Source organism: Furipterus horrens, unplaced genomic scaffold (assembly GCF_987537825.1).
Source record: "Furipterus horrens unplaced genomic scaffold, mFurHor1.1.pri manual_scaffold_8, whole genome shotgun sequence".
Classification (NCBI taxonomy): Eukaryota; Metazoa; Chordata; class Mammalia; order Chiroptera; family Furipteridae; genus Furipterus; species Furipterus horrens.
This window is the reverse complement of record NW_028327178.1, coordinates 90,701,836-90,729,593: the sequence shown is the minus strand read 5'-3', so window position 1 is coordinate 90,729,593 and position 27,758 is coordinate 90,701,836. Positions and strand designations below refer to the sequence as shown.

General features: G+C 41.6%; 1 protein-coding gene across 3 annotated transcripts in view; it reads left to right on the top strand.

The window, feature by feature from the left end:
- The window catches only part of COMMD7 (COMM domain containing 7), a 43,131-nt gene that overhangs the window by 8,134 nt on the left and 7,239 nt on the right, over nucleotides 1–27,758 (top strand). For 2 of the 3 annotated variants that reach the window (XM_090286228.1, XM_090286227.1), the window contains exons 3-4: nucleotides 20,567–20,620; nucleotides 20,720–20,822. In XM_090286228.1, the coding sequence (XP_090142354.1) occupies nucleotides 20,567–20,620; nucleotides 20,720–20,822 (157 nt within the window). Of the gene's footprint in view, nucleotides 1–13,522; nucleotides 13,750–20,566; nucleotides 20,621–20,719; nucleotides 20,823–27,758 lie in introns of those variants that run through there. The other variant, XM_090286226.1, reaches the window with a different exon arrangement.

The window sequence follows — 27,758 nt, the reverse complement described above, 5'->3', positions numbered from 1 at the left end:
TGGGGCACACAACTGGGAAGGAAGATAGAATCTGATGAAGGAGGCAGGGGCCATGTCATGCAGACCTGGAGTCATTGGAGGGTTTCCCGAAGGCAGGTTGGCAAGGTGATCAGATAGGGGTAAAGCATTTAGCCCAGTGTCTGCCACAACGGTGGCTAGCAGAAGGCAGGAAAGCACTCCCTTCATTCTGCATCAGTCTCTGTATCTATATATAATATTTTACCCCCATTTCTCCACATGTCCAATGAAATGGACATTTGAGTTATTTATTATTGTTATTAGTAATAGTAATAATAATAATATTACTCCTCATTTGCCTCTCCTGAATTGCCCAAGAAAACCATTTAAAAGGGTATAAGATGTGACTAAAGAAACACAGCCTTTCTGCCCATTGCCCTTGTGAGAAGAGGCCCCACCACAGAATAGTTTGTGATGTCTTTTTTTATTATTTTTCTATTACAGTTGTCCCATTTTTCCCTCATTGCTCCCCTGCCCCACCCAGCCCACCCCTTCTCCCACAGTGATACCCCACCCCATTGTCCATGTCCATGGGTTCTTTATACTAGTTCCTTTAAGTCTGTGATGTCTTTTGTGGCTTAGGGCTCAGTCTGAACCACTGATTGTTCTCTCCATCCTAAGCCTTCAAACAGATAGCATGCCTTACTCTTTAGAGAATGTCCTATGGCTCCCCCGAATTTGATGATCATAAACTGAGGTAACACTTTAATTCATCCACACTTGATAGATTTCTACTTGCAGGAAGCTATTAGAAAAAGTCTTGCTTTCACCACCTGTTACCTGGGCTGGCAACCTCACCTGTCTTAGCTTCACATTCTCCATCTGTAAAATGAGGTCTGGTGAGGGTGGAAAGGGATTATGCAAGTCTCCATGCACACTGGCCTAGAGTTCTCCCTGACATAACATTAACTGGAACAGTGGTGGTGATGGTGAAAGGGAAATACAAGTGTCTAGTAACCTGCTTCCTCCACTGGCAAATGAGGCACATGAAATAGTGTGGAATGGGGCTCAAAATCTTAGTTTCATTCTTGATTCCTTTCTCTCATGCTTCTACATCAGAGCCCTCAGAAAATCTGACAGTTCTTCCTTCAAATCAGATCCAAAACCTAATCCTCAACATCCTTCCTTTGCCCTGGTGCCAGCTGTCACCTTCCTCATTCAACTAGAGTCCTGCACTGGCCTCCCTATTGGGCTCTTGGCTTCTATCCTTGCTGAGCTCTTGGCTTCTACCCCTTAGGGTCTCTCTTCCAGTGCAGCCAGAAGAGTCACTGAAACCTTTCAGCTGTGCCCCATCTCTATTGAAAGCTTTCCCATGATTTCCCATCTCACTCAGAGCAAAGGCCAAAGCCCTTCCAATGGCTCACAGTAGTCTGCATGATCTTTACGCAATCCTCCCTCTACCATCGTCAGCTCTTACCACACTAGCCCCTTTGCTTTTACTTAAATACACGAAGCACAGTCTGATCTTCGGGGCTTTGCAATTATTGTCCCCTCTGCCTGAAATTCCTCCTAAAGAACACATATCTTATTTCTTCACTTGCTTCAGTTCTTTGCTCAAATGTCATTTTATTAAAGGTGTCTTTTCTCACCTCCCTATTAAAATAGCAAGACTTGTCCTGGCCAGGTGGTTCAGTTGGTTAGAGCATCGTGTGGGTTTGATCCCTGGTCAGGGCACATATAAGAATCAACCAAAGGCCCTAGCCAAGCAGCTCAGTTGGTTAGCACATCCTCTGGCTATGCCAAGGTTGCAGGTTCATTCCCCGGTTAGGGCACATACAAGCATCAACCAACGAATACATAAATAAATAGAACAACAAATCGATGTTTCCTCTTCTCTCTCCTTAAAACAAATATAATAATAATAATAATAATAATAATATAGCAAACCTCTACCTTTATCCTCCAGTACTCCCCATCCTCCTTTCACTTACCCTCATCCAATAAATACACTATGTATTTACATACTTATTATTGTCTACCTGACTAGAATATACACTATAAGGAACAGATGATTTATCTGTTTGACCACTGCTATACATTGTTCATTTAACACCTAGAAGAGGGCCGAGCTCATAGTAGGTGCTCAATAAATATTTGTTGGCAAGTCAGGGAACATACCTATGGCACTTACCTTCTCTAAGATTTAGATTCCTTCCTTAAAAGGGGGCTCCCAATGTTTTCCTCATTGTGTTGTTATGAAAAGTTACATGGCACATGGAAATGCATGTTTTAGAATGTTGCTTAGATGTTGAAGGTAAAGAGGTCCTATGGCTTAGGGCATTAGCTTCTGACATCTGTGTGACCTTGGGAAGGTCACTCAAATTCCCTGGCCCTGTTAGTATCTGCTTCAGAAGTTTATTGAGGGTTTTAAATAAGAAGTCATGTGGAAAGTACTTAACACAATGTCTGATATGTAGTATCAACTACTGTCGTTGTTGATGGACTGGAAAGAAAGGATACTACTTCCTAGATCTGCTGTGGATCCAGATTCTGCCTTCTCTTGTTTTGGATAAAACAGAGGGGATGGTTCCCCTTGTCCAGACCTGTCCTTATCTCCTCTGGGCATGTCCTCTCCCTCAAAGCTTCGGAAAGTCCATACACACAGCATGCTGATAACCCTGCCTGCAGGCTGGGCTTTGGAAAGTGATTATTACATTAGTTCTCCACCCTTGCCTTTATTCCTAGGGGATACATTCCAAGACTCCCAGTAGATACCTGAAATCCCTGATAGCACTGGACTCCATTATACTATGTTTTTTCCTATACATACACACCCATGAAAAAGTTTAATTTATAAATTAGGCACAGTAAGATATTAAACCACACTAAAAATAAGATAGGACAATTATAGTAACATACTCTAATAAAAGTTATGTGAATGTAGTCTCTCTCTCAAATTATTTTGTTTTGTACTCACCCTTCTTCTTCTTGTGATAATGTGAGATGATAAAATGCCAAACCTCTCCCTGAATCTGCGTAACCATTCTTTTACTTGCAATAAATGGCTTGATGTCACTTGTTTCAGGGGATCTCTTGCCAAAGTCTTCATACAGGCTCAAATGCTTTCTGGCACAACATGTTGCCATCAATAGAAACACATTTTCTGTTCACGTCCTCCACCCACAAATGTAATGTCTTTTCCATCTTAACTAAGTATTTATTATGCAGCGTGGCTATAACTTTTAAAGTTTGAGGTGCAACAGCAAAATGAGCACAAACTTCTTTTTCCTTCTTCACAATTTCACAGAGAGAAGTTTTATTCTGACCATAAATCTTAGCAACCTCAGCATATGATTTTTTTTTGTTGTTGTTCCTTATCAAGTCAAGAACTTTCACCTTTTCACTTAAAATTTAAAAAAAGAAACTCTTTATGGCTTCTCTTTGGCATGTTTGAGTTACCAGCATCACAATTCTTGCACTTTGGGGCTATTATTAAGTAAAATAAATGTTTCTTGAACAGAAACAGGGCAGGGACGGCCACTAAGTGACCGAGGGGTGGGGAGCACACACAGCCTAGAGACTCTAGAGAAAGGCGTGATTCATGCCCTGGGTAGGAGGCGTGAGATTTCATCAGGCTACTCAGAATGGAGGATAATTTAAAACTTATGATTGTTTCTTTCTAGAATTTTCCATTTAATATTTTCAGACCATGGTTGATCATGGGTGACTGAAACTGCAGAAAGCAAAGCCACGGATAAGTCGAAACTACTGTACTGAGTTATGTTGACCTGGGGAGTAATGGAAGAAAGCAGGGTGACATACCCTTGACTGTTATATTCTTTTGTCCAGAGTATGACAACTCTGTTTAACTTTCATTCGTCTTTCAGGTCTTACATACACCGCTTCCTCTCCCGCCCCCCAGGGGTTTGAACCTACTCACAACCCCCCACTCTCCTTCCTAGAATTTATCCCTTTGTGATGTCTTTGAGGGACTTCAAATACAGTATGTCTCCTGCTTTAGAGTGTGAGCTGCATGGGGGAGGAGCAGTAGTCTGAGCTGTTCACTGCCATGTCTCCAGTACCTAGCAAGGGGCCTGGCACATAGTAGGTGCTCAATAAATATCTGCTGCTTGGATGAATGAATGGACTCTTTAATTTTTAAGATAATAAAAACAGTCTACAATAGAAAGTTCTCCAGGTAACTCCCCCAAGGTTATACTCCCAGATTGTGTTCACAGCATCCAGTAGCAATTAGCATTGCAGTCTTAATCATGGCCAGGGCAGGCATTCCTGAGGAGAAAAACAAAGCAGACAATAGAGATCTAAGCCCTCATTTTCTTAGGCGAAGGAGTCCTACCTTGAATTTGAAATAAGGGGTGAGATTCCCAAAAGGTTGAAGGCATTATCACCTCCACCCTCAAAACTAGGAACTACCAAAAGGCTCTTTAAAGAGCAAATTTCTAGAGGGGAGAGTTTAAATTTCCATTAGAGCTTAGGCCAAGGACCTTAAAAAGACTTCAACTTAACTCCAGGAATTACATATCTCAAATTTATCTCAAGAAAAAATCTTGAGCGTTGGAAGAATATTTTTTAAATGGACAAGTAAGTTCATTACAACATCCTATGTAAAAATTAGAATTGGAACTCTCCTTGAAATTCAACAATAGAAGTTTGTTTATATTAATTCACATGTACGGAAAATTGAATCGCCTCCTCTCCCTTTGCTTCCAGCGAGCTCAGAGTCAATTTGACAACTAATCAGTAATCTCGCAGCAGCTCCATGTGTTGCCGAGTCTGCATCCAACCTGGTCCTGATTTACTATTTTTTTTTTAACTCCTTTTTGTAAGTGTCTCATTTCCTCTGCCTTAACAGCCTCCCAGCAGGGTAGTTTTTATCTGGGTCACTGCTTTGTCTCAGCACCCAGCATGAGGTGCTGGTGCATAGTAGGTGTTCAATAAAGACATTTTGCTTGAGCCCTGGCTTGGGTGGGTCAGTTGCTTAGAGTGCTGTGCCGATACACCAAAGTTGCAGGTTCAACCAATGAATGCATAAATAAGTAGAACAAGGAATCGATGTTGCTCTCTCTCCCTTCCTCTCTCTCTCTCAAACTCATTTAAAATAATTTTTTTTAATTACAAAAGAAAAAAAGGACATGTGACACAGGCTGACTTCAAATCTTCTTGGGCAATTTATCAACTCCCACCCAAATGGAAGGTACTGACCTAGCAATTCCATTCTGAGACCCAATAACTTCATTCACGAGATATCTGTATATGTAGGAATGTTCTCTCTAGCATTGCTTGTAATAGCGAAAACGTGGGCAAACCCTAAGTGGTTAAATCAGATAGGACTTATCCATACAATGAAACAGCTCTGAAAAGAACTAGCAAGTCTGTAAGTGCTGATAGGGTGAATAGACTGGTAAGTGAAAAGGCAAGATGCTATAAATAGTGTAAACAGTGCATGTATGAGTCCATGCTTCAAAAAATAATAATATGGAGAGAGGAGTTTAATAGGTCATTCCAGAGTGATCCTGAGAGCACATCTGAGGTGCTCTCAGTCCTACTCCCAACCAGCAAGTGACTGGGTAGCACCTCCCTAAGCCCCATCTCCCCTCCTACAAAAAAACAAGGGTAAGAGTTAAGACCTCCTGGTGGGGTTACTGAGAGGATTAAGGGAGAAAAATGCATGTAAATAGCTAACACTCTCCCAGAGTGAGTACACAAAGATATATTAGTTAAAATAAAAAATGACTTCTCTTATGACAGGATGGGAACAAAGATCATTAAACTTTTTTTAACCCCCTTTAAAAATGTATTTTGTAAATAAATTCAAATCGACAAAAGAGTGACAGAAATAATACAAAGAATAACTGTATACTCTACCCAGTCACCAGTTGTTAATATGTCATATTTGCACTATCCTCTCAACTTTTTCTCGAAACATTTTGTCCCCCTTTACCTTAAATATTTGCAGTATGTATTTCTTAAGAACAAAGACGTTCTCTTACATAACCAAGTATGATTATCAAATTCAGGAATTAAACATTGATACAATATTCTTGTCTAATTTATAGTTGTGTTCAAATTTCATCAGTTGTCCCAATAATGTCCTTTTTTAAAATTATGGTTTAACAGAACACACATAACATAAAATTTACCATCTTAACTATTTCTAAGTGTACAATTTAGTAAAGGGTATTCACATTCTTGTGCCAGTAATATCTTTTTATAGCAATTGTAATCCTCCATCCAGGATCACACTGTTGCATTTAGTTAACTTATCTTTTTTAGTTTCTTTTAATCTGGAAAAATTCCCCAGACTTCCTTTGTTGATCAATTTTGTGTCATAGGTGTTTTGAAAAGTCTAGGCCAACTGTAATTTTGTGTTTTTGTTATGTGCTTTTATAATAAAGGAGCTAATATGGACGGTATGATTAGGATAATAAATGGAAACATGAAAATGTCCATAGTATTTTTTTTCCAGTTTTTGGTAAAAGAGGACATGGAGTTTGTCCCTTCTGTTAAAATGCCCTTGGGCAACACGCAGGACCCTTCTGTATCTCTACTGTTTCAATGTCAGTCTCCTAGTCGTGAAACTCTACTACAGGTTTGCAAGATGAAATCTGTGCATTGAGAGAAACTGAGTAAAGGGTGTAGAGATCTCTCTGTATGATTTCTAACAACTGTATATGAATCTACAGTTATCTCAAAATAAAAAGTTTGTTTCTAAAAAACGTCCTTTGGCATTTCAGAGAATGAAGGGTCAACCTTTCTCCTAGGGAGAACCTGGCCTCTTGGCGAAATTCCCAGCAGGAATCCTCCTGCCTGAGAAAGAACTTCTTAATGAACTTCTTTCACTTGCAGGGCTGGGGGAGGGGGTCTCCTTTGCTTTCCACAGGGACATTTTAAAGTGAATGAAGGGAGCAAGGTCCCTCATTAAGGCTGAAGTGGGAGCTGCTGGAAGTGGGGGTTCTTTAGAAGGGAGGCCTGGTCCCAGATCTGCATTTCCTGCTACAAAGTTATCACATTAGCAGTAATTACTGCTCCTTCCTCTATCCAAGAGTGGGTTGTGAAGGAGAATGTCAGAAAGGCCATTTTTATCTATTATCTTTCTTAGTTGCGAAGGTCTTAATAAAACTGAAAAATCGTAAAGACCTAAATAGGCAACCATGGGAATTAGATATGAGCATTCAGTAGACTATATATATTTTTAATTAATTGATTTTCGGAGAGAGAGGGAGGGAGAGAGAAACATCTATTTTTTGTTCCATTTATTCATGCATTCATTGGTTACTTCTTGTATGTGCCCTGTCTGGGCATAGAACTCGAAACCTTGGAGTATCAGGATGACACTCTAATGAACTGAACTACCCGGCCAGGGCTTAGAATATTATGTTGTATTTTGTGATGATGTTTTTGTACCATTTATAAATTAGAGCCAAGAATTGTATTGTCTAAGATTTTGAGCACTTCTTTGAGAGCACTTGGACTTCTCCTTGGGACTGAAGGGATGTCGGTTGTTGGTAGGATCAACCTGCCTCCAGCTCCCGTTTAGGCTGAAATGCTAATTTCTGGGTGTTCTCAGAGAGATAAGTTATGGTCTTAACTCTCCCTACCTTGAAATATTGTCTATCCTTGTGCTATTTTGAACCCAGAAACTCTGAACATAGTATCCCTTGATCCTTCTAGGAATTTTTCCCAATGAAATGATCAGATGTGGAAAAAGATTGTGAACAGGGATGCTTTTTGCCATGTTCTGTTTATAAGATTGAAAAATTGGAATAATAACAAACATTTATTGAGCACTTACCATGAGCCAGTTGCTGTGTTCAGTGTTTTACAAGCATTATCTTATTTCATCTTTTCAAGTAGGTTCTATTATTATCTTCATTTGGAAAAAGAAATGGAACCCTGGCCCGGTTGCTCAGTTGGTTAGAGCTTTGTCCCCATAAGCTGGAGTTGTGGGTTCAATCCCCAGTCAGGGCACATTCAAAAGTCAACCAATGAATACATAAATAAGTGGAACAACAAATCAAAGTTTCTCTTTCTATCTCCCTTCCTCTTTGTAAAAATCAGTAAGTAAAAATAAAAAATAAAAAAATAAAAATAATAATAAAAGAAATGGAGGCACAGAAAGGTAATTTGCCCAAGATAACAAAATTACTAAGTGGGGGAGCCAAATATGTTAACAACAGCAATAACACAATGTGATGAGCATTAAAATAGAAATAATATGAGCAACAATAAATAGGCTGTGCAAACTATTAACATACATGGTGTGTATTTGGGTGTTTTTTAAAAAAATGTCCTGCACATGGAAGGCATTTAAAAATGGTTATTATTTGTACTTCAAACCTTAATGTACCCAGAAATCACCTGAAGATCTTGTTAAAAATGCAGACCCTGAATCAGCAGGTCTAGGGTAAGCCTGAGAGTCTTCATTTCTAACAGACTCCTGGTTAATGTCTCCGCTGATGGTCCAAGAACCATACTTTGAAGATCAGAATTTAATAGCTTGGGAGAACCCTGAATATGTAAAAACAAAACAAATTACAGAAACCCCAATGACTTGTCATGTGGAAAAATACCGAAAGACAATACGGTTACTGTCTCATGACAATGTTGACCTGTAGTTTCAAGTGAATTTCTTTCCCTTTCTCTATTTTCTGTCACATAAGCTAATCACATTCCACAAATATTTATGATATGCCTCAGCACCCGTCACTGTAGGAGCAGAAATAAAGGAAATCCAGTGGTTTCCTCAAGGATGTTAAAAAAATAAAAAAAGCTAAAGTAACTTAAAGAAACACACTTAAAATTAGTGATTTAATTCTATATAAATTATACTTTAAGAAAGTTGATTTAACACTTAAAGATATGAATAAATATACTTCCCTAACCAGGATCTTTTTTAAAAGATTTTAAATATTTTAAAATAAAAATTTCTGGATGGTGAGTCAAGAAGTCTGAGTTCCATCCCTGTCTGTCTGTAACTCGAAGGTTTACTTGTACCTTGAACTTGGACAAGTGCCCTGTACACATTTTCAAAGTACTTTGTACTTCTTGGCACCAGTTAACGATTTTATACACACATGAATTTCACATGTGTGTATCTGCCTTCCTGAACAAATTCACTTCTCCCAGGCCAGGCACTGCATCTAGTTTTGTCACTGTGGTGTCCCAGCACCTGTTGTGGCATCTGCCCCACAGTAGATACTCAATATTATCTGTTGAATGAGTACATGAATAAAAAAATGATTAAAGGGGAGGGGCTTGACCTCTGTATAGAAGACATTTCATTCATACCCTTCCAGAGGGATTTTTTTCAGAAGGGTAAAGAAGAAAGCCTGGCAGAGAAACCCAGCCAATCCTGTACATAGTCCCTGACTCCATATGCTCTGGGGACCACCTCCATATTATTCACACAGCTGGGCACATAGGGAGGTGAAGGTCTTGAACTTGGTGGTCAGGTCCTAGATTGCAGGGAGCATGTCTCCGTTTCTTTCTTTCTTTCTTTCTTTTTAAGTATATTTTATTGATTATTCTGTTACAATTGTCCCAATTTCTTTTCCCTTTTCTCCCCTCTACCCAGCACCCCACCCTCCCTCTAGCAGTCCCACTCCCCTTATCATGTCCATGGGTCGTGCATATAAATTCGTTGACTTTACCCTTTCTGGTACTATTCTTAACATCCCCCTTTTCTGCACCTTCCTACTATGCTTCTTAATCCCTCCACCATTTCCCCCCATCTCTCCCTTCCCCTTCCCAGCTGACATCCCTCTACATGCTCCCCATACCTGTGATTCTTTTCCTGTTCTGGTTGTTTGCTTAGTTTGTTTTTGTTTTTATTTTTTATATTCAGTTGTTGGTAGTTGTGAGTTTGTTGTCATTTTAATGTTCATAGTGTTGATCTTCTTTTTCTTAAATAAGTCCCTTTAACATTTCATATAATAATGGCTTGGTGATGACGAACTCCTTTAGCTTTACCTTGTCTGGAAAGCACTTCCTCTGCCTTTCCATTCTAAAATATAGCTTTGCTGGGTAGAGTGGTCTTGGTTGTAGGTCCTTGCTTTTCATCACATTGAATACTTCTTGCCAGTCCCTTCTTGCCTGCAAAGTTTCTTTTGAGAAATCAGCTGATAGTCTCATAGGCACCTCTTTGTAGGTAACTCTGCTTTTCTCTTGCTGCTTTTAAGATTCTCTCCTCTTTAACCTTTAGCATTTTCATTATGATGTGTCTTGGTGTGGTCCTCTTTGGGTCTAGCTTGTTTGGGACTCTCTGTGTTTCCTGAACTTGTCTGTCTATTTCCTTCCCCAAACTTTGGAAGTTTTTCCTCATCATTTTTTTAACATAAGCTTTCTATTTGTTGCTCTTCCTGTTCTCCTTCTGGCACCCCTATGATTCAGTTGTTGGCATGTTTAAAGTTGTTCCAGAGGTTTCTAAGCCTCTCCTCATTTTTTTCAATTCTTGTTTCCTCTTTCTGTACTGGTCGACTGTTTTTTTCTTCCTTATGTTCCAAATCATTGATTTGAACCCCAGTTTCCTTCCTGTCACCATTGGTTTTGTGTGGTGTTTTCTTCATTTCATTTAGCATAGCCTTCACTTCTTCCCTTATGCATTTTCCATACTTAAACATATCTGTCTAGTCTGTGAGCATCTTTATCACCAGTGTTTTGAACTCTTCATCTGTTAGGTTGTCTATCTCCTCATCTGTTAGGTTGGCTATCTCGTTGTCGCTTAGTTCTCCCACTGGAACCTTGATCCATTCCCTCTTTTGGGTCATATTTCTCTGTCTCCTCATCTTGACAGGTTCCTGTGTTTGTTTGCCTCTGTGTCTTAGGTAGAGCTGTCCCACCTCTAGGTTGTAATAGGTGGAGCCTTGGGTATTTGTCAGTACAGGGTGACCCGTTTCACCATGTTGTGGTGCTGTGTGTGGGGCTGGGGTCTGAGAGGGAACAATGCTGTTTTCTCAGCATTCACCCCTTTTCCAGGCTCTTCTCCCACTTCTGTATGGGACTGGCACCTCTCTAGCTGTTGCCCTGGCCATTGTTCCCAGAGTGGGTGGGTCTGCGGATGTTCTATGACCCTGGGGGTCCTTTAAACAAATGGACTCTACTGAGAGACAGGCAATTTGTACAGTGAGAAGCAATGGGGCCTTATTTTTCGCCAGCGCTGGAACTGAGAGTCGCGCGGTCTGGTCTGGTGCTGGGAGCACTCCCCAGGTGTCCCTTACAACTTTTTTAAATGTTTGACTATACTTTCCTCTGGCCTACTGCTGCTGTTGCTGCCACCACACCACATCCTCTCTGCCCCAGCTCCATCCCTTTTACCTGTCTGGATGAGTATTTCTTCTTTACAGTAGTCCCTCTCTATATCGCAGTTCACTTACCATGGCCTCACTGTATTGTGGGATTAAAAAAAATATTATATTAAATTATTTATTGCAGATTTTTTGCTATATCGCAGGATTTTGCAGTACTGTATATGTATGTTGTTAAAGTTATGCAGGTTTAAGAGTGTAGAATATGTTTAAGAACATAAGTAGTGTTTATAAAAATGTGGGAAAGGTTAGTAAGGAACTGGGAACGGTTTATAAGTGTGTGGGAAGGGTTTCTAAAGCCTTAAAATATATATAAATACTAAAATAAATGTAATGTTCCTACTTCACAGATTTTCACCTATCGTGGGGGTGTCTAGAATGTAATACCCGTGATAAGTGAGGGAATACTGTGTATCTTTGTTCGACTTCCATGCAGCTCAGTTTTCTGGAACTTCTAGTTGTCTCTAGTTCTGAGGTAGTTGTATTCCTTCTTAGTTGTGGAGGGAGATGCAGTGTGTCTGTCTAGGCCTCTGTCTTGGCCATTGTTGTCATTTTATTTTATTTATTTTTTTTTTTTAAGATTTTATTTATTTATTTATTTTTAGAGACAGAGGAAGGGAGGGAGAAAGAGAGGGAGAGAAACATCAATGTGTGGCTGCCTCTCACACGCCCCCCACTGGGGACCTGGCCTGCAACCCAGGCATGTGCCCCGACTGGGAATCGAACCCATGACCCTTTGTTTCACAGGCTGGCACTCAATCCACTGAGCCACACCAGCCAGGGCCATTGTTGTCATTTTAATGTTCATGGTTTTGATCTTCTTTTTCTTAAATAAGTCCTTTTAACTTTTCATATAATAATGGCTTGGTGATGATGAACTTCTTTAGCTTTACCTTGTCTGGGAAGCACTTTGTCTGCCCTTCCATTCTAAATTATAGCTTTGCTGGATAGAGTGGTCTTGGTTATAGGTCCTTGCCCTTCATCACTTTGAATATTTCCTGCCAGTCCCTTCTTGCCTGCAAAGTTTCTTTTGAGAAATCAGCTTATAGTCTTACAGGTACCACTTTATAGATGTAGTCCTTCTTATGATTGTGATAGGAGGTAAAGTGTGTCTACCTATGCCTTCATCTTGGCTGGAAGGTGCTTCTGTTTCTGTTTCTCTCTCTCTCTCTCTCACTCTCTTTCTTTCTCCCCCCCTTCTCTCTCTTCTTTCTTTCTTTCTTTGTTGTTAATTTTAGAGGAAGGGAGAGAGAGAGAAACATCAGTTTCTTGTTCCACTTACTCATGCACTCATTGGCTGATTCTTGTATGGGCCCTGACCAGTTATCAAACCCACAAACTTTGCATAGCAGGTTGATGCTCTAACCAGCTGAGCTAATGAGCCAGGGTGCTCCATTTGTTCATGGGGACCTGGGGAATTCGAGGGGTCCTTTGGAAGAGAGCCTTAGGGTTAAAGTGTTTCAGGGCTGCAGTGATTATCAACTGTCCCAATAACCTCCCCTTCCCCACTTGATCACAGCCCTTCCTGACACTATCACAGTCCTTGCACTTCCTTAGGCCAGTTGCTCCATTCCAGAAGTTATCTAAGTGTGGTCCCTGGGAGGTTGCTAGAAATGCAAATTATCACCCTCCACCCTAGGCCTTTCTAACTAGATACTGGGGAGGGGGTGGCCCATTAATGGGCCTTGGAATAAGCACCCCCAGAAGATGCTGATGAAAGCTCAAGTGTGAGACCTACTGCTCTACTCTGATGTAAGCCCTCCCAGGGGCACCTGGCCTGAATTGTTCAGTCCCCTATCCTCATGGCCTGGCATCTAGTAGGCATGCAATAAATAACTGCTGAATAATAATGATAATGACAGCAGCTAGCCATTGATGGAGGACTTCCTGTGTGCCAGGCTATTTCTAAACATTTTAGGAGGATTAGCCACTCCAGAGATCGTATTAGGGATAATGAAACTGAGGTTCAGAAAAGCCAAGCTGTGTTAAGTCACCCAGCAGGAGAATCGGTAGGGAATCCCATGTTTGACCGCTGTGTTCCTCAGGGACCTCCCCTGGGCGCAGCAGCCACGCGTGTCCGTGACTCCTCCAGGGCGTTCCACAAGGACGCCTCGCCCCCGGGGGTCTGTGTGTGTCAGTGAGGGCGCACGGCCCCCACCGCCCGGCGTTAGCGCGTGTCCTGGCTCCGCGAGGGTGCCCCGCCCCGCTCTCGCGCCAGCGGTTGGTGGGGGGGCGGGAGGAGCGCGATGATGTCGGCTGACGGCGGCCTGTGGCGAAAGTGCTGCTGCGGAAGCGCGGCGAGGCGGGCCGCGGCCAAGGAGGAAGACGGGAGAGAGACGGGGAGCGGCGGGAGCGGCAGGGCCGGTGGGGCCGGGAGGACACCATGGGCCGCCTGCACTGCACGCAAGACCCCGTGCCGGAGGCTGTAGGCGGCGACATGCAGCAGCTGAACCAGCTGGGCGTGCAGGTGGGCCTGGTGGGCCTGGCGGCCAGGGTGTGCCGGGCGCGGAGCCTCGGGGCCGGGCGAGGAGACTCGGGGCAGGTGCGGAGCCGCGGGGCCGGGCGAGGAGCCTGGGGGCCGGGCGCGGAGCCGCAGGGCCGGGCGCGGAGACTCGGGGCAGGTGCGGAACCGCGGGGCCGGGCGAGGAGCCTCGGGGTCGGGCGCGGAGCCGCGGGGCCGGGCGAGGAGCCTCGGGGTTGGGCGCGGAGCCGCGGGGCCGGGCGCGGAGCCGCGGGGCCGGGGCCGGGCCCGGGGTGGTGTCGGGAAGGCTGAGCGGGGATCTGGGGGGCTAGGCTGAGGGTCACCTGCGGTCGAGGAGCGCTTAGGAGAACCAGACCAAGCGCTTCCGGTGTGCGTTATGGCCTTGTGTTGGGGGGGGGGGGGTGGCGGGGGGAGACGGACCCAGGGAGGGACTGAGCAGAATTGGGGTCTGAGGCGAGTTTGGGGGGCCGAGAGTTGTCGGAGGCCTAAGGGCGAGCCGAAAGGTCTCTCAGGAGAGTTTGGGTCTCCGAGGTGGGACTGGGGGACCTCTGGAAACAAGCAGAGTTTGAGGGGTCCCAGTAGAGGGGCTGAGGAGCATCTTGATCAGACAGAAGGGAATTTGGGGAACTAAGTAGTAGATTAAGGACTTTGGGGGAGCGGGGAAATTTGGTGGGCTAGGCAGGGACTGAGACGTTTAGTGGGAGGCCGAGGGGGTTGAGGCAGAGGAGGGTCTTGGCATCCCAAGGGTAGCCGGGAGTGGGGCTAGGGACCTTGGAGTCGTCTGTGGCCTAGGTGATAGCCAGGCGGGAGAGGGGTCTGTGGGCAGCGTCTGGGCGGCTGGGGATGACATCCTTCCCACCCACACCTCCAGTTACGGGAAATACCTGCTCCCAGTCCTGAAGGAAAGACACCGTATATACTCTGCACAGTGTAGGGCTCCATCGTAATGGTCGCGGCGCTGGCCAAGCCATTCTGTCTCTTTCCAGGCCACAGGGGCCGCCCAGTCAGCCGTGGAGCCTTCCTGTACCCGTGCTGGTTGGGATGCCCCTTCGATGCCACCAAGGCAGACAAAATTAATAGCTTGACGTGACGCTTCTCACTGCCATGGCAGTCTTTCCCTTTTCCTCACTGGGTTGTAACTTTCCAGGAGGTGGGGCCTTCCCTTCATCTCAGCATCCCCCACATAAAGTAATGGTGACAGTAATGATAATGCCAGTGCTCTTCTCAGGCTGCGGCATCCAACAGAAATAAATCGCAAGCCGCATGTCTGAGTTTACATTTTCTAACAGCCACATTTAAAAATTAAAAAGAAACAGGAAATTCATTTTAAGGTTTTCTTTAATCCACTATATCAAAATATTATTTCAACATGTAATCCACATACGAAATACCAATGAGATATTTTACTTTTTGGTACTAAGATTTCTGATTCTGGTATGTATTTTACATGTATAGCATGTCTCAGGTTAGCTCTTTTCTAGTGCTGTAGCTACATGGGACTAGTGGCTACTGCATTAGAACAGTTCTAAGTGCTTTTATGTATATTAACTCACTGAATGCTTGCAACCACTCTCCCAGGTAGGTACTCTTATTAATCCCATTTTACAGATGAGGAAACTGAGTCACAGAGCAGTTACATGAAAATAGCTCTTATTTATTGGGCATGCACCACGTGCTAGGCACATTCTTAAGTTCTTTATGTGCAACAATCTTGAAAGTTAGGTGTTGACTTTATTCCCATTTTACAGATAAGAAAAATGTTTCAGGGAAATCAAGTGACCAGTTTAAAGTTCGACAGCCTGGACATGATGCAGCCAGGAATTCAGTACCAGATGTCTGAATTTCAAGTCCCAGGGAATTAAACACACAAGAACCGAGTTTTGTAGATGATCTCCTGAACTAGGTAGCTTAGCTATTTCTTGTTTATATGTAGGCATTTTCTGGAAGACTTCCATTTGGAGAATAAAAAAGATTCTGCAAAAAAATAAAATAATAAAAAAAAACCTTTAAGCATCCACCTGAAACTAAGGTAATATTGTATGCCAACTGTACTTGAATTTAAAAAAATAACAATAAGCTGCTGGATTGTATGATCTCTAAGGTTACCTCCAACTTGGAAATCATAGAAGATACAAACCATTTCCTTTAAGATCAGGACATGATACATTTTCTTACCTTGAAACTCATTCTAAACCTTTACCTTTGTTTTTAACATAGAGAGCTTTTTTCCTAATAAGTAACTTACCAACTTTGGGTCATTTTCTCCCCTTTTGTTGGGTGATCAAACTTTTCTAAGTACCCACTCTATTAGATGAATTTATTTTGAAGTCTGAGATATAGGCCTAAAGGAGAAAAAGAATCATTTTATTAATGTTGGCATCACCATTTATTGCTTATTCAGTGGGTATTTATCTGAATGCCTACTCTACACCAGCCAGCCACTACACCCAGTGAGGTTTACAAAGACTTAATGGACACGCCTGTTGTGCTGGGGAAGTTGTGATCTGCTAGAGCAGGTCAAACATGGAGACACTGTACAGTGCTAAGTGTATCTGCATGTGCTTTGTGATGTCTGTGGTCCTAGGTACTGTGGAGCCTTGAAAATAGGTGGGATTAAAAAATAATCATTTTAGAATGGTTATGAGAGAGTAAATTAAGAAAAATATGAAGAAAAACACCCAAATGGTCTACATTCCTCTCATTTAGCTGTACATGAAAGCAGCACACACACATTAGAAAATTCAAACATTATCTGGAGGTATAAAATGAAAACAAAATGCCTATTTCTCTTGTCCCCAGAAATAGTTATTTTATAAGTTTCTTATGTATCTATGGAGAAAAAAAGTCTACATCTGCCATCATATATAGGTATTCTTTAACATTTTTTTAATATAAAAGGGAACTGTGTGATATTACTTGAAGTTGTTTTCTGGGGTTTTTTTGTGTGTGTTTATGAACAGTGCTCTCCATGAACTGCTTTGTGTAATTGTGTTTGGGATTACTTTTTTAAAACATAGCTGAAGGATATACTTGCAATGGAATTACTAGGTCCAGGTCATTTAAAAATTAGTTGCAGGTTGCCAAATTGCCCTCTAGAATGTTGGGGAAAACAATCTCTTTATTTTACTGATTTGCATTTCTCTAATCTGGAATGATCTTGAGCATCTTTTCATATGTTTAATGGTGAGAATAGTTTAGGTTTTGATTTCTTAGATAGTCACAGGCAGGTGAGCATACCAGGGTGAGACAGCTATGCAGGTATAAAGGCAAAGAATCGGGGAATCTGTTCAAAGGACAATTATTTAACAAATACTGTGCCCTTGCAATAATTAAGGTGCTGTGACTGACCTTACAAAACCTTACAAGGAACCTTCTCTGCTAAGACTTGTTCTTGTTCCTTATCAAGATTGAAGATTCTAAGTGCCCCCAGGCAAAGTTCCAAGAGGAAGCCTCAGAGGTTAAGAATCTGGGTAGGTCCCTTTCTTGTTGGGAGTTTCCTGATATCTTGGCCTGGGCTTTGAAGGACAAGGAGGGTTTAGGAAAGTGGAGATAGCGATAGGGGTCTAATAGCCTACAGACCAGATTAGCTTGAGGCCCCTCTTAAGAAGAGAGGTGGGGGCTGAGACTTCACAGGGAGGTTGAGCCTGAATGCTAGGCTGAGGCCTGGAAATGAAAAAGCAGTTGAAGGGCTTCTCAGCAGTCCTATATATATATATATATATATATTTTTTTTTTTTTTTTTTTTTTTAAAGGCCCTGAGTGGCATAAGAAATGCAGTTGGCCAAAGATCTGATAGTTCCGCAGATTTGCAGCAAAAAATGTAAAGAAATAAAGAAAAACTCACAAGTGGTTGAAGGACACATTCTCAAGCCAGTTTTGATTACTGTTTCTATTACACAGAATCAGTAGTTAGACAAGGCTAATACCCAATGTCATAAATACTGCAGAAAGACAATGCATGGATCACATTTGGTTAAAATGTTCCTGGGCCATATTGAAGATTTGAGAGAGCAGGCACTTCCTGGGGTGTAAATCGTGCAACTTCTTTGCAGGGCAGTTTGACATTTTCTCAGAATTTAAAATGCATATATCCTTTGACCTAGGATACATTTTAAGAATTTATCTTTATGTCACAAAGAAATGTGTGGAAGGATAGTCATTGCACCATTGTTTAAAATAATACCAACAGCACACATACACTAAAGTTCACTCTAGGAAGCTAAATTATGCTAACTATACAATCAAATGCCATGCAGTTGTTAAAAGAGCCAGGTACACTTATATCTGCTGATAATTGATTTCTGTGACAAAATTGAGTGAAAAAAGACAAGGTGTAGGGAATGGGTTCAGTATGATTTGTATTTAAAAGAAATTAAATGAAAATAAAATGGAAAAGTCACAGAGGTATTAGCAGTAACTACTTGTGGGGATTGGGACTGAAGTGAGGGACAGGGAGAAAGAGAAATGTTTTATAATCTTTTATCCTAGTTGGGTCTTTTCTTTTCTTTCTTTCTTTCTTTCTTTCTTTCTTTCTTTCTTTCTTTCTTTCTTTCTTTCTTTCTTTCTTTCTTTCTTTCTTTCGTTATTTTAGAGAGAGGGGAAAGGAGAAAGAGAGGGAGAGAAACATCACTGTGTGGTTGCCTCTCACGCACTCCCAAGTGGGGACCTGATGTGCAACCTAGTCATGTGCCTTGACTGGGAATCAAACTAGTGACACTTGGTTCGCAGGCTGACGCTCAATCCGCTAGTTGGGTCTTTTCAAAACCTTGCAGATATATTGATTTTATGTTCTCAAAGGCTAGTTTTAAAATAGGATACATTTTTAAATAAAATAATACAGAGCTGTGCCAGAGGTTTGTGTGGAATTTAGTGGATTATAGCAAAAGGAGCAGATACACTGGACAATCATATTGCGTCTACAGCTTTGGCAACTTGGAGCATAAGTATCTGTATGTAATTTTTTTTAAAGGTGGTATTGCTTCAGAAAGGTGGATCAAATGGAATAGTGACTCTCATTATGGCTATGATAATTGCTACCATTCGTTTAGCCTCTAGCCTGGCACTGTGCTGGAGGCTTTGCGTATTGCCACTTTTAGTATGTTATGGAAACTATGTATTATTACCTTTGTTTTTCCTATGGGGCCTGAGACAGAGAGGCTGAGTAATTTGTCCAGGGTTACCTGGTGAAGTAAGTAGGAAAACACTGACTCACATCTGGGTATTTGAGACTCCTGTCTTTGTTTACCCCACTGTGCCACACACTGTCCACTGGGCTGCTATAACAAAATACCATAGACTGGATGGTTTTAGTAACAGAAGTTTATTTCCCATATTCGTGGGTGGTTTAAACAACAGAAATTTATTTCCCATAGTTCTGGGGGCTGGTAAGTCCAAGATCAAGGTGCCAACAGAGTTAGTTCCTGGTGAGACCTCACGTTCTGGCTTGCAGATGGCTGCCTTCTCATGTGTCCTCACATGACATGTGCCGCATAGAGAACTCTGGTGTCTCTTCCTCTTCCAAGGACAACAGCCCTATGGGATTAAGGGCCCCACCTTTATGACTTCATTAACCTTCATTACCTCCTCACAGGCTCTACCTCCAAATACAGTAATAAATTCAACATGTGAATTTTGGGGGGCACAAACATTCAGTCCTTAATAATACATACCAATAAAGAGAAGATATACATGCACAAAATAATAAGAGACTGGTCTAAGAAAATGTGTGATAAAGTGTTAAACTTTACTCTTTTATATATATACACATACGTACAATGTTTCTTTTCCTTTTGTAAAAGACTATTTAGTTTTAGAGAGAGGGAAAGGGAAGGAGAAAGAAAGGGAAAGAAACAGTGTGAGAAAGAAACATCAATGGGTTGCCTCTCACATGTGCCCTGACCAGGAATCGAACCAGTGACCTTTCACTCAGCAGAACAGACACCCAACCAACTGAGTCACATTCGTCAGGCCACAAGAAGTTTCTTTCTTTCTTTTTTTTTTTTTTAAATTATTTGTTTGTTTATTTACTTATTTATTTTTAGAGAGGGGAAAGGAGAAAGAGAGGGAGAGAAACATCACTGTGTGGTTGTCTCTCGTGCCCCCAACGGGGGACCTGATGTGCAACCTAGTAATGTGCCCTGACTGGTAAATCGAACCAGTGACACTTGGCTCACAGGCCGACGCTCAATCCACTGAGCCACAGCAGCCAGGGTTAAGAAGTTTCTTATGGGGGCAAAAATACCCAGCAAATATGGGTAGACAAAAATAGAAGAAAATAAAAATCACCCAAAATATTGCCCGGCAAAAGTAACTGCTTTTAAAAAACAGTTACAGAAAAAGTTTGTCTAGCAGGTTACCATTTGTACGAGGGGGAAAAAGGAGAAATTCTATGTTTGATTGGTGTATGTTTGTATAATAAATATGTGGAAGTGTAAACAAATAAACTAAAAAAGTAACTGCTATTAATGTTCCAGTGAATTTCACTTTCAGGCCATCAGTGTGTGTGTGTGTGTGCGCGCGCGCGCGCGCATTTGTTCTTGTGTATATTTGGACCCTTGAGATGTATGTATGCACATGTACATGCACTCTTGCGATCTTAATATGTAACTCCCAAGTATCCCAATAAAATATACAATGCCCGCTGGTAGTGGTTATTGTGAATATTTGTAACTGTAAGATGATCAAAACAGATATAAACACGTGTGTGTTATTATTTTCTCTCTGAATGGTCTGGTTGGATGGGATGTGGGAACACTGACCAGGAGTAGAATTTTACTGATGTTCTGTGTTATTCTCTTCACAGCAGTTCTCAGCCCTGACAGAAGTGCTTTTTCACTTTCTAACTGAACCAAAAGAGGTAAAGTATTTTGTGATAAGGAGAGTTCCTGAGTGTGGGTCTATAGTCCTGAGATACTTAGAAAGCTAAGGCCTCATTTGTGCTGTTCCCTCTTTGAAGGTCGAAAGGTTTATGGCTCAGCTCTCTGAATTTGCCACCACTAATCAGATCAGTCTTGGCCCCCTCAGAAGCATTGTGAAAAGTCTCCTTCTGGTTCCAAACGGTGAGTAGCCTCTGTCTGCTGCTGAAGTGAGAGAGTTACTCGAACATTGCTTTAGTCCTGCAGAGTCAGCAAGTGCCCTAGGCACTGAGCCAGAGCATTCAGTAGTGAATCAGACACAGAGGGATTTACTTCTAGGGAGGGAAGCCAGGAAATCAGATAACCCTGGTGGAATATAATAGAGTGCAGTTCAAAGTGTAGTCTGCATCCTGGCTTCACTCCCCAAAATGTTATCTGGTCCTCTACACAGTAAACACAGAAATTGAGAGTAAGCGTTTAGAAATCTTTATAGCAATTTGATAAAGTCTCTTAAATTTGATAATTTTTTTAAAAATGGTGCTTGTTTTATTTTTAATGTGGTAAGATATATGTAACATAAACCTTATTATTTTAATCATTTGGAGCTTCTATTTTGTATGTGTTTTTTCATTTTCTGTTTCTAGGAATTAATTTTCATTGTATTACAAAAATATTGATTCCTGATGGATTGAAAACAAAATAGGTCTTTCACTTGCACATGGTTTGAGAAGCAGTTTGCCTACAGCAGTCAGGAAGTTTGTAGCCAGAAGGGAGGAGATCAGAAAGAAGGGGATGTAGGGACGTCCATTGTAGCCCTGTGTACGATAGAGAAAAACTAGAAACAACCAAATGACCCAGCAACTGGAGACTCATGTAAGGAGTCGTGCTCCATTTTTACCAGGGGACATTCTGGTGGTCAAGAATTCCCAGTTCTGAGATGGACCTGCGAGTCAAACCCAGTCTGTCACTTGATAAGTAGTGTGACTTAGGCCAGGTACCTATCTCTCCTAACCCCTAATAACAACCCCTCCTTAGCAGTCTCCCCACCCCCACCCCACCATCTAGGGTGTTTGGTTTTTTTTTTGGTGTGTGTGTTGAGGGGAAGGCTTATTTGAAGCTTGAGATAATGTAAATAAAATGCTTAGCACAGTACCTCAGTAAAAGGTTGCTCTTGGTTTTCAAATTATATAGTAATTTAAAAAGATGCTGTTGAAGAAAATGTAATAATACAGAAAACCTTTCACAATATACTGTTAAATAAAAATAGTAGTTTACAAAACTTTCTGCCACAGTCCTATTTTTGGAAAGAAAGAAAGCGAGAAAGAAAATAAATGTTAACTGTGGCTATATCTGGGTGGTAGGACTGCAGGTTGTTTTCGTTGTTTATTTTTGGCTATATATTGTCGAATATGTTGCTAGAATTAATTTGGAAATTTAAAGTTAATTTTATTTAAAGAGAGGCAACATTTGAGTTGTCTTTTTTTTTTTTTTTAGAAAGAGAATGAGAGGGAGAGAGAGAAATGTTGATCTGTTGTTGCTCCACTCATTCGTGCATTCATTGATTGACTCTTATATGTGCCCTTACCAGGGATCGAACCCACAACTCTGGTGTATCGGGACAGTGCTTCAGCCAACTGAGCTACCCAGCCAGGCCCGAGCCCACTCTTAAAGAATCAGTAAATGTTGGCAAGATTGAGAGAAGGTGAAACAGCATGCATCCCTGGTTTGCACATTTAAAAAATAAGTAATGCTCTGACTGGTGTGGCTCAGTTGGGCATCATCCCGCAGAGCGAAGGGTCACAGGTTCGATTCCTAGTTGGGGCATGTGCTTGGGTGGTGGGCCTGGTCCCCAGTTAGGCAGCTGATAGATGTTTCTCTCACACACTGATGTTTCTTTCTCTGTCTTTCTCCTTCCCTTCCCTTTTCTCTAAAAATAAATGAATTTTTAAAAAAATATCAGTAATAAGCTGATCTTCCAGGATTTCAACCAAATGGTGCACTAAAAGTTGGGGCTTACATTTGTTTTTTACTGTGGGATATCTTCCCATATGTTTCCTTTGCTTTGTCCTGTCTTTTGCCCTGTCAAGCCAGAGACTTGAATCAGAACATCCCTGAGGTTTTCTTTTCTTTTTTTAAAGATTTTATTTATTTATATTTAGAGAGGGAGAAGGGAGGGAGAAAGAGAGGGAGAGAAAGACCAATGAGAGGGAGATAGATCGATCAGTTGCCTCCATCACACACCCTGACCTGGAGCCGAACCTGCAACCCAGGCATGTACCCCAACCAGGGATTGAACCTGCAACCCCTCATACTGTGGGACAATGCCCAACCAACCAAGCCACGTGGGTCAAGGCCCCTGAGATTTTCTTTCTTTTTTTTTTTTAAGATTTTATTTATTTATTTTTAGAGGGGAAGGGAGGGAGAAAAACATTGATGTGTGAGAGAAACATCAATTGCTTGCCTCTTACTCGCCCCTAGCTGGGGACCTGGCCCACAAGCCAGGCATGTGCCCTGACTGGGAATCGAACTGGTGACCTTTTGGTTTGCAGGCCAGCACTCTGTCCACTGAGCCACACCAGCCAGGGCCCCGTGAGGTTTTCAACTGTGAAATTTTGTGATCTGCGTGATTCTTGCATTCTTTGCTCTTATGGAAGGTTAAAGGCATGTGAACCACAAGGTTGGATGGGAACTTGCAGTCTTTTTAACACAGGAATAAATTTTCACTGCAAACTTAAAATAGTGCAGAGCTATGGAGAGTCAAAAGTGAAAATTCCCTTTTACTGTCATCCATTCTTTAGAAATAATCACAATATAATTTTGAAGTATGTCCTTATGATTTTTATATACACTGACAGACTTACATGCAGTTTTGTTTTTCATAAATGATAGTAAAGCACAGAAGAGCTGTACAGCTTGCATTTTTTTCATACCTAGTTTATCATGTAGATCATTCCACGTCAACTGCATTCTTCTGATGACTGTAGTATACCTTGGACTAAAGGCATCTCCTTTTAGTTAATCCATTTCCTATTGCTGAACATTTTAGTTGTCCTTAACTCTTCACTCTTAGAAACAATGCCACAGTGAACATCCTTAGGACATTTGTGCACTCACCATATGTATGTGAGCATTTCTGCAGAATAGGTGCTCAGAGTGCAGAACCAGCCGTCTTTGCTCTCATTGTCAAGCCTACACATGCAGGAATGGGTTTGTGGGTGGAGGTCTGTCTATCCCATAGCTGTTGTGGACACCGATTTTCTGGAGACCTCTGTCTGGTGTGTTTTTCTCATCTCTGCTCCCTTCTCCACTCCGTCCTGCCATACTGTCTTCAGTCCTTCCCAACCCCTGAGCTCTAGCCCCTGCGCTGCCTCTTTCAGAAAGCCTTCCTAAATCACTTCAGTCCGCGTTGACGTTCCTTCCTCTCAGCAACTGAAATCTGGTGTTTTTTGTTTTTGTTTTTTATCTGAAGCTCTCATTTTGAACCATAATCATTTACTTTTCTATTGTTCATATTGCTTTGTATGAGTATCTATGGCTGTAACAGATAGCTAATACCTTGAAGTCAGGGGCGGGTCTTGTACTACTTGCTGAAGCCACAGTTACAAGTTAACTAATGACATAGAGCAAGCGCTTAGTACATGCTGTGTGAGTTGAATTGAATTTGGGGGAGTCTGTGACCCTCCCAGGGGACATTGGGTGTTTTTCAAGTAGGATCGATTATCAGTGTTTATAGAAGGCCATTTTCTACAGATGCAGAGAACATTGAAGAACTCGTAGCATACCAATGCAGACATGGGCTTTGGAGGCTCACTGGATTTATGTGTTGTTCACATCACCTAGTGTAGTTATTTGACCTTGGATAACCCAGCCACTTGGAGGCTCAGTTTCTTATCTGAAAAATGGAGTAATAATGGCAGTGTCATTAGGAATAAGTGAGTTAATGTACGTAAAGCACTTAATACACTACTTGCTAAACTTGAACTTTATTTGTTGATAATTATTAATTTTAGCCCCATGCCTCAATATCAGGTTATAAAATAAAACTTTCCTTCACCTAATAGAGAGGATTTGAATTTACTTTTTGACTATTTAATGCCCCATAGCATTCAAGCTTTTCAAATTCTAGAAATGAAGTCTAGGGTTTGCTGTATTTCTCAGCTCTCAACAGTTTATTTTACTTTTCTTTTTATTCCCATGCAACTGACTTTTGTCTTCCTGCAGAGTTTTCCTGTTTGAATTCTCCGTTTCTTCTACAGTGTCTCCTAAGCACCTGACATTGTAGCTTGTAAGTCTCTTGGCCTCTTCCTCATTTCTCGGTCTTGTGTCTCATTTTCTTTCCAGTCCCAGAGCAAGTTCTTGGCCCTTTGTACCTTATTTTGTCAGTAACCTCTCCACCTCTAGTCTCCCATCCCAGATTTCAGTTTGCCCTGCAGTACACTTCCACAGAACAACTTGGAACATGCCGCTCCTCCCAACTATGCACTTTACGTAATGAAGTCTGTAGTCCTTGATTTGGTATTCAAGGCCTTTTCCAATGTGAAATGTAAGACTCATTCTCTTCCACTTCTGTCATCCTGGTCCTGCCTCTGCAGTTAGACTTCATTCAGCTTATTAGAGTTGAAGGGGCCTCAAGAACCCTCCAGAACAGGTCAGTCTTCCCTGAATTCATGGTTTCATTCAGAAAAGCCTTCAGCAACCAGACAGTCAGGAAATATGTCTCCCCACCTCCCCAGCCTTGGAACCTTGGAGATTCACACACATTAACATATTTCAGTCTCAGAAAAATCCTGCAATAAAAATACCTGCTTAACCAGTATCTGTGAAACAGTTAATCATGGAACTTTTTTTTTTTTTTTTTTTTTTCGGTCAGGGGGAGGGTCTGGTAAAAGCTTTGTAAAGTGCTGATCTAGTCTAATTTTGGTCTTGGAGATAAAGAAAACCGAGCCTTAACAGAAGGGAAGTGACTTGCTTTTTAGATCATCTTGCAATGGAAAAGCTGTGGCTAGAATCTCCCCTGATTGAATTAAAGCGTAGAAGAATTTTTAAATGTTTATTTATTTATTTACATGTATTTTTATTTTACTTATTTATTTTTTATTTAAAAAAATTTTTTTAACCTATTTATGTTCAGAGAGAGGGTAAGGGAGGGAGAAAGAATGGGAGAGAAACAGTGATGTGCAAGAGAAACATCAATCAGTTACCTCTCGCACGCCCCCTAGTTGGGGACCTGGCCTGCAACCCAGGCACGTGCCCTGACAGGGAATTGAACCGGCGGCCCTCTGGGTCACAGGCCAGTGCGCAATCCACTAAGCCACACCAGCCAGGGCATTTTTTACTTATTTATTTTTAGCAAGGGGAAGGGAGGGAGAAAGGGAGGGAGAGAAATAACAATGTGTGGTTGCTTCTCACACACCCCCCAACCGGGGACCTAGCCTGCAGCCCTGGCGTGTGCCCTAACTGGAAATAGAACCGGTGACCCTTTGGTTCACAGGCTGGTGCTCAATCCACTAAGCCACAGCTATTACGGCTGTCTTGATATTCCCCCTTTTGCCCCCCTCCACCCAACACTCAGTCCCTTAGGCAATCCCCCCACCATTGTTCCTGTCCTTAGGTCATGTGTATAAGTTCTTTGGCTACTCCATTTCCTATACTGTACTTTACATCCCCATGGCTCTTCTGTAATTACCTATTTGTACTTCTTAACCCCTCATCTCTTCACCCATTCCCCCACACATCTCCCATCTGGCTAAATGTTTATCTTTTACTATTTAGTATGTAATTCTTAGAAAACCTGACCTCAACAGTTAATCAACCCATGGCCAAATTGCTTCATCTGTATCCCACCCAGACTGGATTATTTTATTTTATTTTATTTTTTTTATTTTTTATTTTTTTTTTCAGACTGGATTATTTTAAAGCAAGTCTAAATCATATCATGATGAATGAATTCCTAAATACCTAGTTATATATCTCTAAAAGGACTTTTTTCAAACCCCTGTCAAACCACAATGCCATTATCATATTTAAAATGGAAATATGCAGTGTTCAGATTTCCCTCTTGTATGCATTTTGTTTGTTTATAGTTGGCCCTCCCATTGCATTTGGTTGCTGGGTAGCCCTTGTTGCTTACTTGTCCTATGGTTACTTAACAGCTGTTACTAACCTCTCTGAGAATCAGTTTCTTTCAGGGATAAAGTAGAGCTAATACTAGTAGCTCATACATTGTTATAAGAAGGGAGAAAAATTGTAAGAGTAAAGTGCTCACTTCAATAAGTGGTAGCTGCACCACTGATAAATTATGATTGTCATTATCGTTAGGAGTTGTCTCCTGGACAAGATTACAGATAACTTGGCAGCAGGGATACATTTTAAGATGTTTTTATTTTAATACTTTGCAAGCTGTCTAGTCCTTGTGGGTGCTCACTAACTGATTTTTTGTTTGTTTGTTTTAAGAAAAGGAGGTAACTCCCTTTTCACACTCCCAACGGAATTCTTTCTGTCTGGGGGAAAAAAAGTTAGCATTAAACGATAGTTACAAATGGTATTTAATCAACTGTTGAACTAAGTTTCCCAGGACTTACATCCTTAACGTGCTTTGTTACTTTTCTCTGGGGCACTTTTCACCTCATTATATACATGGCTTACTTGTTACATTGTAATTGTGGTTTTTCCCCTCCCAATAGAGTATAAGCCTAATGAGGCTGAGGCTGTTGCCTGTTTGGTTCATTGATATTTCCCAGGATCCAGCACAATGCTGGCGTATTGCAGGTGCTCAGTAAATCCATGTACAGTGACCATGACCTCTGTTCCCCTGTGAGCCTTGCAGGTGTGGATTCAGCTGGTCAACCTTCAGGGTCTGTAATCGCTGAGTGAACACAGCTCACCATCCTCTCCCATATCCCCCCAGAAATTTTCACCAAAGCTAAGTTCTGTTCTTGGGCTTCCCTTATTACATACACTGAATAAGCTTATGTAGATTTTTGGCTTGAATAGCAATATTTGCTCATTTTTCAACTGTTCCCTGGCAATACTGAAATCCTCCCCCTCACATACGCCTCTGTCTTGTCCACCATACTGTCTGATGGCAGTGAAGTTTTGCCTGAGATAACTGTTCCAGTGGAAATCTGTGCTCAAGGACAT